This window comes from Blastomyces gilchristii, assembly GCF_000003855.2.
Source record: "Blastomyces gilchristii SLH14081 genomic scaffold supercont1.3, whole genome shotgun sequence".
Classification (NCBI taxonomy): Eukaryota; Fungi; Ascomycota; class Eurotiomycetes; order Onygenales; family Ajellomycetaceae; genus Blastomyces; species Blastomyces gilchristii.
In genome coordinates this window covers 5,792,022-5,804,645 of record NW_003101680.1, presented here as the reverse complement: position 1 = coordinate 5,804,645, position 12,624 = coordinate 5,792,022, and the positions used below count along the sequence as shown (strand labels likewise).

At 30.5% G+C, this 12,624-nt stretch overlaps 1 protein-coding gene across 1 annotated transcript; it reads right to left on the bottom strand.

The window, feature by feature from the left end:
• Positions 1-4,416: 4,416 nt before the first annotated feature.
• On the bottom strand, positions 4,417-5,358 carry BDBG_16620 (uncharacterized protein; the record flags this gene model as incomplete). The annotated part of the gene is made up of 3 exons (XM_031724538.1): positions 4,417-4,560; positions 4,658-4,699; positions 5,242-5,358. Coding segments are annotated over 3 exons (303 nt in total), but the record flags the coding sequence as incomplete, so codon positions are not given.
• Positions 5,359-12,624: the final 7,266 nt, after the last annotated feature.

Here is a 12,624-nt window from a genome sequence, read left to right as displayed (position 1 = left end):
CATTAAATAGATAAATAGAAAAGAATAGAAAGAAAAAGGTAAAGTAAAATAATGAGAGACTGTAATGAAACAAATTATTGAAAGATAGTATATAGCTGTTTTAACAGACTATATCTGATCAATTTCCTTCTCTTCATATTCAGATATTTCTGAATTCAGCTATTTTCTTATAGCTGCTTAAGTTTCTGATAGAAAGTCTATTAAGTATTTAATTCCTGTCTCAGTTGAGAATAAGAATGTCATATTTAATTGATTTAGATCAAACTTCTCTTTCAATCTGACTCTGAGACTATTGTATAATGCACAGTGCATTACAATATACTCAGGATTCTCATTTGCATTGCAGAATGAGCATTCTATTGAATCAAATCTATCATCAAATCTTTGTATATAAGATTTGAAATAGCCATGTTCTAATTTCAGCTGTATTATAGATGAGAATATTTTCTTTTTACATTTAATTGAACAAGATTTCCACTTGGGTTTTGTTTCAAATCTTGAATAATGTATACTCTTCTTTTGTTTCTGTCAGCTTTCATTTCACTTATCTAAACAAGATTCTTTTATTTTCCTCTTTATAAAAGACCAGAACTCAATTTTTTGAACAGATCTGCTTAATTCTGAATCTTTTTTTGCAGCTGAATCAGTCAATTTATTATCATGAACATTCATATAAGCAGGAACTCAGTGTAGATGAATTATCAGTGTTGATGTTCTTCTCTTTTGAATTTTTAAAATGAAGTTTAAGATCAGTTCAAGATTTATTTGATCATTATAAATCTGACTATTTCTAAGTCTTTTTAAAGCAGCTTGACTATCAGAGAATATTCATATCTCTTTCAAACTACTTTCTCTTTTATGAGATTTTATTTTAATAAGTTTGAAAGCTTTCACTATTGCAAATAATTCAGCATCAAAGATTTCAGATTCACAGCCTAAATTCCAGAAATCTGAGATAAAATTAATATTATCTTCAGTATAAGCAATGTCTGCATCTAATCTATTCAAATTCTCATTTTTTAAGTTATCTGAATAAATCAGAATAGAGTCTTTTTATATTAATTGTAGAAATTCTTCTTTCAAATGCTGTTCATATTCTTTCTCTTTAGATAGTGTCACTTTATTTTAAAAGTCTAATAAGAGAATCAAGCTTTTTCTTCTCCAGAAGAGATTACTTTCCCATGATCCACTTTTTCAACATTTAAAGAAGAAAATTGATTTTTAATCAGTGAGCATAGTCTGTACAGTTGAGAAGGCATTTTCTTTGAAGAATTATTTTCATTTCAATCAAGAAATCTATTTCAATGCAGTTCATTTCCAGAGTTAACTGATAGAAATGAGAAAGAGACTCTTTCTCTGATTATATAATTTGAGCTCATCTTTATAACTCTCAGAGCATAGTTCATACAGGCCTTTTCAAATCTAATAGCAGAAGAGGGAATTGAAGCTTTAATTTTCATTGCTTTAATAGAAGATGATTTGAATGCTCTCAGAATTCTTCTCAAAGCTCTGTTTTACAGACTTTGAAAGAGTTCAGTGAAATTTCCTTGATTATTTCATCAAACTTGAACTTTATAATCAGCTACTGAGGTAATACAGGCTATATATAACTGTCTCATAGCCTGAAAGAATAGACCTCTCTCTGTATTTGATAGTCTGATAATGTTGTTCAATAGTCTTTCTGCCTTGACAGTTCTTTGTTGAATATGACATTTAAAATTCAACTTAGAGTTTAACCATACTCCTAACTATTTAATATTTAAACTGGGTTTAATCTCTCTATTTAAAAGAGTTAGAGATAGTTCTTTCTCATTGAATCTAGGAAAGAAATGAATTAACTCAGTTTTATTCATATTAAATTGAATTTGATTAATATCTGCTTGGACAAGGATTTCCTTTGCAGCTTTTTCAATCACTTTTAAATTCTCTTTGATAGTTTTTAAGCTGTAGACTAGACTAATATCATCTACATAACTTGAAGATTGCACTATTTTCATATTTCTATCTTTGAATAGATATGCAGTGTATATTGTAAATAAAATAAGTGAGATTGAAGATTCTTGCAACACTTCTATTTTTATCTCAGTCTTGTCTTATTTCATTTCATCAAAGAAAAGTTATATCATTCTTTTAGATATAAAACAGTTAACTCATTTTATTAGAGAAAGTGACAGTTTTAACATCTTCAAAGTCTGAATTAACTTTGGCTTTGAAACATGATCAAATGCTTCTTTTATATCAATAAAAACTGCAGTTGAGACCAGATCTTCATGCTTTGCTATTTGAATATTATGAATAACTGAGAGAACAGTGTCAATTGTAGAACATTGTTTTCTATCTCTCATTTATTCACTGAATAAAAGAGAGTTATTAATAGAGCTTATAAAAGATAGTTGAGTAACTATTATCTTTTTCAACATCTTTTCTAGACAGTTTAATAGAGATATTACTCTATATGACTTAGAAATTGATGTTTTTCTATTAAGTTTTGCAAGAATTACTTCAGTGGCTTCTCTCCAGCATTCAGAATGATATTCATTTTTCAAGAGATTGAAAAAGAGCTCAAAATATTCATTCTTTAAGTAGGAATATGTATTTTGAATAATTAAGTGATTAATTGAATCAGGCTCTGCAGCAGTTTTAACAGAACTTGAGAAGATAGCTGACTCTAATTCATCTTGTGTAAGATCAGGCCATTCTCAGTCATTTTCATCAATATAGTTGAGAAGTGATATATTCTCTTTCTCTTTCTCTGAATCTGAATCTGGTGAGTTCTGAAAGAGAATTCTCATGAAAGCTTGACATTTTTCCTCAAAAGAGTTTGCTGTATATGATTCATTCTGAAACTTATATTCTAAGGCTGAAAGTTTTGCTACACTTCTTGTTTTAGTAAAGTTAAAAGCTGTAAAAACTTCCTTTTCTTATGCTTCTTCAAGAAATTTATTTCAACAGTCTGTTTTAGCTCTTTTAATATCTGAAAAATATTCATTTCTGATAGCTTTGAACTCTTTATCAGATATTATATCATTCTTTCAATCTCTTCTAGCAGTAGCTAATTCTTTTCTTTTAGATGAGATATTCTCATTTCATCAAGGTTTTGAATACTCAGAAGATTTTCTCTTTGAAATATTATCTCTAACACTTATTAGAATAATAGATGTAATAAGCTTCACTCTATTCTTAAGCATTTCATTTGAGATATCTTGACCAGAATTTCAATATAGCTTATTCTGTCTTTCAGATTTTAACAGTTTTATACTTTCTTCAACTGCTTTCTAATCAGCTTTTTCAAAGTTAAACTTACTAGAGAGAAGAGGATTTTCTCTCATTTATTTTTCACTCAGTTCAATATCAAATTGAATAATCTCATGACCTGATTCTGATGTCTCATTTGAATTAATAAATCAGTTTACAAGTTTTCTTTTCATTAGATTTTGTGATATGAAGATTAGATCTATAATAGATTTCTGTTTCATATCTTTTCTAAAGAATGTTTGTTAATCAGACTTATTAATCAAATCTATTGAATGCTCAAAGATTCATTCAATCAGATTATCAGCTCTCACTGCTCTCTTGCATTCTGAATTTCATCAGAGATGATGTGCATTGAAATCTCCTGCAATTATAGAGTTTCTTGATAAAGTTATATTCAGAAATTCTCTATCAATTGTTCAGATATTGTTATTTTTCTTCAATAACTTTTCATTATAGATATTTATGAGCTGTATAGTATCAAACTCATTTTCTTTATCTATAATATCACTCACCAGAATATCAGGGTCAGACATGATATCAAATCTTACATTAAATTGATATCTTGATCTCTTTCTTTCATAGATCACTACTCTTGACTTTATCTCAGACTTTAGAGATAGAAAGCAGTAGTAGCTTGAATGAGAAATAATGTAATTTTACTCAGCATCAAAATTCAGTTCCTGAAGTAGTATAAAATTAACTTTTTATTCAAATACAATTTGAAGATAAGAATAAATACAATTTGAGTTTCTATTCACATTATTTTAAATAAATGTGATTTTTGAAGAGTTTTTAAACTTTTTTTATTGTTTTTATTGTATATTCATACTAAAAGAGAGTAGAGATAGAGTAGGATCTAGTCACTATCATCAGATAGTAGATTATAACTATTTTGAAAAGTAGAGATCTCAACTGCTTACATTATATCTAGTTTATCATCAGAGTTATTTCTCAATTCTCTAATCTTAACAGAAGTTTGAGAATTCAAATTCTGTTTACATTTAGCTGAAGAATTGAAGTTTGAAGATTTAGATAGTTGAGAGTTTCTTCTTTTTAAGCTTATAGTTGTAAGTCTACTGGCTTGACTCTTCTCTTCAGTTCTAGATTGACTTTGAGCTTCATCTTTTCTCCAGTTCTTTTGAGTTCTAGGAGTAAATATACATTCTTTTGAGCTAGATGCATGTTTTTCTTTGTAATTAGAGCACTTAAGCAGAGTGTGTTGACATATTTCATCTCTTTTTGAGCATGTTTCACATTTATGCTCACTAGGTTTATGATCTCTGGCACAGAATGCATATTTTGAGTCTCTAAAATATGAGATTGCAAAGTGTTCATATCTTTGACAGTTTGAACACTGTGTTTGAGATTTGAGATTCATTCTTGAGTCTTTGTATTCATGAACTCTCATTTTCAAATCTGCTACTCTTACTTCAGAGATCTTTGACTGTTCAAGTGTTTTTATATATACTAGAACAGAGGCATTTCTTCTGCTTTATCTGAACTTAATTGAATTTAGTCATACAGGCTTCTTTCTCAGTTGAATAGAGTTGTATTCTTTCAATTCATTTTGAGAAGTTGTATTTCTTCTTCACAGTTAAAAATTACAACTGAAATATCATGAAGAATGAATTTGTCTCACTTTTCATCTCTTTCAGATAGAATTGTTGTGTTTAGTAAAGATTCTACTACTGACTTTCAGAGATTCTCATTCTGAATAAGGAATTCAGCACTGAATTCAGGCATTGTAGTCAGAATGATAGAGTTTTCAAAGAATGATGACTCAATTGAAGCTATAACTGATTTTTGAACTTCAATATCAGTTATTAACTGAGAAAAGAACTGCTGATTAATTTCATTTCTGATTCTGAAAATGAGATTTGAGTTTAGCTTGTTTCTTTGCAGAATATCCTGGTTTGAGACTTTGAGAATAAGTCTTCTATTTCTGAAGATTTGAAAGTTTTTCTCTTTTTGCATTTTCTTTTTCACTTTTCTATGAATAGAGATATGAGCAGTATTCTTCTCAGTTTTCTCAGGATTTTGAGCAGGTTTTGAGACAGCAGGTTTAGAGACAGTAGATTCAGCTACTTGAGCATATGTTTTCTTCTGATTCAAAGAAGAAGAAGAAGTAGAAAAAAAAGAAGAAGAGCAAGATGAAGAGTCAGTGATTATACTAGAAATTTTCAATGTTTTTTGAACTGTGTTTGAGATTCCAAGTTTGAACTTGATCATCTCCTGTAGTTGTCTAGCCTGAGCATGAAGAATTAACAGAACTTCTTCATTCATCTCACTCAGACACTGCTTTTCAAGAATCTTGCTTACTTTTTCAAGTTTCTGTATTTCAAGAACTTGTTGTTTCTCTATTTCTTCTTTCTTTCTTCTCTTCAGAATTTCAATCTCAGGAACAGCATTTGAGAAAGCATCTTTTTCCACATCAACTGAGTGTATTTTTGAACTCATTGTTCTCACTCAATGAAAAGTTGGTCAGACTGTTTCAAAAGAAGAATAAAAGACTTTTGTGTATAAAACACCTGATTTTTTTTCACACTAGTTCAGTAACTAGGTTAGATTTTTGAAGAGAATCTAATAAACTAAAATTGATTTTTAAGATAAATTAATAAAATCTTTACAATCTCTTTCTTGAGATACAGTGAGAAAGAGTATGATATCAATTGATAATGAATCAGATAATATGACAGTTTTTGAGAGAAAAACTGACAAAAAATAAATCAATTTTTTGCAGAGAAATTGATTAAAACTATTCAATTTTATTCTAAATTATTCAAATCTTCTCACACAACAAGTGTGCAACTCAAATCAGTTAATAAAGAGTGTAAAAAAGAATTAAGTATTAATGAAAGCTCTTCAGTCACTGAAAAAGTAATTCTTACTTAAAAGAATATGAAATTATGACAGAAAACAGCTCTGTTTTTAATTCTTTGTAAGAATATTATGTAAAACCCAGGGAAAAACACCTTACTTTTTCAAGAGAAGTGAAAAACTATTTCTAAGATCTTTTTTTTTTTTTTGCATTAACTGCTGTAGAAGAATGAGATAGAAACTGCTAAGATATGCACTACTATATACTCTCTATCAAGACTTTCCCTCTTCAGAGTCTTGATATTATAGAGAATATAAGTCTGTTTCTATATAATAATATAAATAGTGTCAGTGAGATGTAGAGGAACTGATTATTTATATCTCAAAATAAAAGACTTTGTCAATGATTATATCAATATAGAGTTAATTCTTAAATTTAATAGAAACCTAGTGTTGCTGTTCTCAATCTCTTGCAGAATCTATTGAATATTGAGATATTAAAACTAGATTTAATATATCTCACTGTGCAGGGATCAAAGGCTCAGTCAGATCTTGAGATATACTGATTTTATAGTTGTTGATGTGCTGTTGACTCATTGTCCACTGATTATGTATCAAATGCTGTTGCCAAGGTATCTTTTTGTATTGTTCTGCCGGGGATGGGCCAGATTGAGAGGGGTAGTACAAGGGTGAGACTTGGTGTTGAAGTCTAGATACACTGACGACAGACTGTGGAGGTTGCACTTCAGAAGTGTCTGTTGGTTATGTGCTTGATATTATCGCCGAGGTATCTTTTTGTATTTTTCTGCCGGGGATGGGCCAGATTGGGAAGGGCGGTACGAGGGTGGGACTTGGTGTTGATGTTTTGGAACATCAAAGGTGGACAGGGTTTTCGCGGAGATTGCTTCTCAGATATCTCCACAATTACAGATCGGGGATCTTCCAAAATCAAGAAGATTGGCACATATGACTATGTCTCTTCACCTTACAATTTGTATGGCACTTTGGCCCGGGGTTGTGGTGTGGTAGGGGTGAACGGGGGATAATCCCACACGGGAGTGTCGAACAATGTCTAGTTCACGTTTGGCTGGATATCTCCACCACCACACGGGGTATGCGGTCGGCGATGGGGTCAAAATGCTCGTATGATCGAGGGCTTTTCGATGGATCTATCGGCGGGTTCTTATTCGAAAAATCGAGCGAGTTCGTGGTGGAGCGGTTGACTCTTGATCATACAATGTCTATCATTATATTATTATATCATTATATTATTATATCATTATATGATTTCTGTTTTTCATTTCCTGTTATCATTGTATGACTTCAGTGATAATCATCTCTCTTTTATTCTTCTGAGTAGAGAGCAGTCTTCTTTGAATCTGGTTCATCACTCTCATTTCTTTTCTCACATCTTATCTGTTCACATATGTGACATTCATCTGAGTGTGAAGTTTTTCTTCAACAAGCAGAGCAGTATAAATCAGATGCTCTTTCACTTATCACTTTTTTATATGCTATCTTTTGAGACATTTTAGAATCACACTGATATGAATCATATGATAACTATGAATTACTTTATAGATGGAATTATCACACTCTGAAGAAGTCTGTACTTCTCACCAGTTTTTTAGATATACTATCAGATGTGATTCAAAGGTTGCTTGAGCCAGTGTATGATTACAGACATACACTGACTTCTTATATATAGTACACTAAATTAATTGGTGGCCGCTATGGCCTCTTTACATTCGTAAGCAAGTTCGGAAGCGGCCGCGATATTATCCGACGGTCGTACGTTCTTCTAAACCACAATTTTATCATTCTTTAAGTAAGAGATTATTGTGTTCACTCATTCTGATTTCTTACATTCTCTCAGTATGTTTAATACGAACTTCTCTTGCATCTAATTTATAGAATTCTTACTTATAAACTCAGGTCTGCAACTAATTGTATCAGATATCACAGCATTCAATCTCATTCAGTATTTAATATGAAGATTATATGCTTAGAACTCTGAGATTCAATATGCTAAGCATTTGAAAGGTTTTATTGTTAATTATAGATAGATAAGACTTTTATAATCTATGATCACTGTTATTGTATACCTGTTATCAATATATCTATCTCACAATGCCAGTGTGTGCTTGATTGCTAGTAATTTCTTTTTATACACTGAGTAATTGAGCTCAGCATCTGATAGTTTTCTATCATTGTATGTCACTGAGTGCAGCTTACTATTCTTACTCATCTGCAGAAGAGTGTCTCTGATCACTCATTCAGATGCATCTATCTTAATATAGAAAGGTTTATTGTCATCTGATTGAATAAGTACTGAGAATAATATCATACATTTTCTCAGTGTGAGAAAAGCCTCTTTGTATACAGTATTTCAGATAATTGAATAAAACTTCTTCTTCTGCAGATTAGCACTCATTTCTCTTAAGAGATTTAAGAGTGATACAGCTATTAGTATGAACTCTTCAATGAATCTGCAGTAATATGAGACCAACTCAAGAAACTATTGTATATAATATATGTTTCTCAGCCACAGTTAATTCACTATGACATTGAATTTCTCCAGAATGAGATGTATACAGTTATCACTCACTACATATTCTATAAACTTCAACTCTTCTGTTTCAAACACACACTTTGTTGATTTGATATAGAGCTTATACTCTGTCAGAGTTGTAAGCACTTCATCAAAGTGCTTCAGATGTTTATCATATAAGTTTGAGAAGACTAGAATGTTATTCAGATATACAACACATGAGATTTTATTCTATTTATAAAGAATTCTATTCATCATCATTTGAAAGATGACAGATGTATTTATCAGACTGAATGACATTGCCAGGAATTCAAACTTCTCTCATTGCATTTTAAACATAGTTCATAATACTGATAGTTTATTTACACAGATCTGTCAGTATTCTGAGAGACTATTGATCTTTGATAGATATTAAGTATTTTTAACTGTATTTAACTGTTATTGAATCTGTAATAGTGAATATTCATTGTGAATTATAAGCTTGTTAAGTGCTTGATAATTGATACACATCTGTCATTTCTCATTCATCTTTTTCATGAATAGAACTGAGAAGCCTCACATACTTGATGAGAATTGTATGAGACTACATTCTAGAAGGTCTGTGATCTGACACTTCTGTTCTTTAAGATGTGTTTGTGACAGAGAATACACATTTTAATTGACTGGTTTTGTGTCCTTCATGCCAATCTTATGTATGAATTCTTGTTCTGGCAGCAATTTCAGTGAAAGATCTGTTTGAAAGATCTTTTCATACTTCTTCAGAAGTTTCTTCATATGCTTGTTCTTCTGTATATTCTTTATCTTGATTTTCTCCCCTTCTGAGTTCTGTATGATATACAGAATGCTTTTGAATGAGATCTTGTAAATTGTTCTCTTTACTTATTAATATTTAAGCAGATTTAACTCTTCTATATCAGAGATGTGAAATGTTCTTCTCATATCAGTTAATAGAATTGTATGAACTGTTTTCTTTCTATCAGTTAACTATATATAACATGTATGTCATTGAATCCGTGAATTGAATTTTTTTTGAAATCAATTAAGTATGAGAATAAGGTTGTATTTCATGTTCTGCAGCTCTTACACACAAATATAGCAAGATCACTCTCTGAAGTGTAAGAGAACTCTTACTCTTATAGATGATACTAAATATCAGTTATCAGACAATCTTATATATTGAGAATTCTTCACTTGATGAACCTCTTTCAGTCTTTGAATTATATAATTATTAATATATTGTGTAGAAGCTTCTGTGTCTGTTAATACTTTTACAGTTATCTCTCAATTCTTATCTAAATGCTTTTTATACATTAATATTTCAGATCTCAAGGCATTAAGATGAGTGTCTGCTGTATCAGTCTCACTCACATCTTATTCAGAAGCCTGCTTTGTCATGATATTTACAGAATTCAGAGAATTATCTAACACAGACATCTCTTTCACTTTGAAGACTTTTCATAGAATATCAGTGAGTGTCTTCAAGCTCACTGATTCTGCTAGTTTTTTAACTTTCTTACTTCTCTTGACTATGCATACTATGTGTAATTCTTTACATCATGGTTTTAGTGTCTGCAGTTGAAGTAAGCTCAATACTTATAATATTAAGATTTTCACTTAGAGAATTTCTTTTTTGAAAGATTCAGTGCTTTAGCAATAACATTCAGATCTAGATTCATCATATTCAGATGTATAACTTATGTCATAGAAGTCTGATTATCTATTCTCTATTAAGATATACTTAATTACAGTATTTTCTGTTACAATTGACTCACTTGTTTCTATATAATAAGAATGTTGTATGCTTTCTTCACTATATCTGATTGTAAGATTAAGCATTTTTATTTCACTCTCAACTCAGACACAAGATTATGAATAAAGATTTATAAATAGAAAGATGTTGAAAACTCTTCATTCAATGTAAGATAGTGTAAGCTAAAGTATATGAAGTATGATATAATATTACTTACTTATTTACACTCAGTGAAGTGTTTATAACACTTATCTTATATATTTACTTTCTCAAAGTTATGTAAGATTCATTTGGAAAACTCATTTCATATTCATAAGAATGAATATTTGTAAGAGGCTTACACTGAGTAGATCAGTATAATATTTATAGATCTTATATAACAAAGTGAAAAATGTTAAAGAAGAAAAAGAAAGAGAAAGTATGAGAATCAGTAATTAAAGTAAATATTTATACGCATGTGTGATGATGTACACAGTGATGCTTCAGATCAGAGTGAGAGAATTATTACACGTTTATAGCAGCTAAGAATCAGTGATTGAAAATGGCTGAGAATCGGAGGATATGTGTTTATAGTGACTGAGAATCAGTGATTGAGAATGGCTGAGAATCAGAGCCTTCAGTGAAATCTGTGAAGTGTAATGAAATAGTCTATATAATTAATCAGACGCAGCTTATCATATTAGGCCCCTTCTTCTTTGATTATGTATAGCTCTTATCAGTCAAGAGCTGTGATCTCAGATAACACAGAACTCACAGTTCAGGTCAGATAATCATAGCTGACTTATTTTTATAAGATATTATCAGCTGCGGCTGTGAGATCTCTAATCAAGAATATTCTTAATCTCTCACTCAAGTTCATTATTCTTCTCTATCATCTCTGGCGGCTGTCATTTGAAAGTCAGTTGAGAAGAAAAGAGATCAGTGATAATATGATGAAGCAAGCTTATGTAAAACACATTATGAATTTCTAATATAATATTAAGATAATAGTTATAACTGTCTAGAACTTCTGTCACTGTGTATTTCATATAATGATAATTCAATATATGAAATGAGTACATACTCTGTATATTTTTAAGATTCAATTATATAAGATCTTCTATCTTATACTATTATGTAAGATCTTATTAAATATTAACTGAATCTTCTTGATCTTGTTTTATAATTATCATAGAGATCTCTGCTCAGTCACAGATATCTTAGAGCTTTATTACTATATTATCAATGATCTGAATTGAACTGCAGAGATTCAGTGTGAAATGTATGATCTCTAGAAGATTCAACACTTTCATATGAAATCTGTGTATAAGAAAGAACAGGCATACATCTGTTAAAACAGTATCTCAGTTATTGATAGTAATCTCTGTGTATAGAAGAAGATCATATCAATTATCTTATAAGTAATTACAGAACTTATGAAGATAATTCTTTACATTCTGAATGATCTGTTCTGACACATTATCAGTCTTGAGATAATAGACAGTTAATAAACAGTGTGTAATCTTGAGAACTTGACAGATTCTTATTCAGAGAGTACTTATGAATTGACAGCTCTGATCTGATACTATTCATCTCAATAATTTATGCATTTAATAGAATGAGCTCTGTAGAAAAGCTTCGGTAACTTGTTCAGCATTTATGTCACGCTCCCGGCCGCGCCAAGGCCCTGTTGCGGTTCCACACGGCCCATCACTTCTCTGTGGATGATTTCATTCATTTTGCAGGCTGTTTGAACCGGTTTCCAACCACTCTATGACATCATTCGGATATGTCATAGAAAGATCTAATTGATGAATATAAGAATCTCACTTCTATACAAGGTCAGCAGATTACTCTTTCTGAACAGTGAGACATCACTGAGATATCACTCTGACTATTCTCACTCATGAAATGAGAGAAGAGTATTCACTCATTATCTGTATAGAATAGCTAGATACTGGCTTTCTATCAAAGAAGTCAGTGATTCATTTTTCTTCTACTGAAATATATATAAGAGTTACTGTATTTCTCATATAATCTTCTTAGTATACTAATTATCATATCTGTGATATTCTCATAATAACTCTGTAGTCTATAAGCTCACTATTTAAGTAAGATAGTCAAGCTCACTTATACAGCTTCTTAAATAACTACTTCTATATAATATTATTAACTAATTACTGCTTCAGAGCTGTTATGTTACAATTTGAATCACTCAATCTGATTATAAGTTTGAATCAGTCAAGCTCTATTAACAGACTGATATAATCTT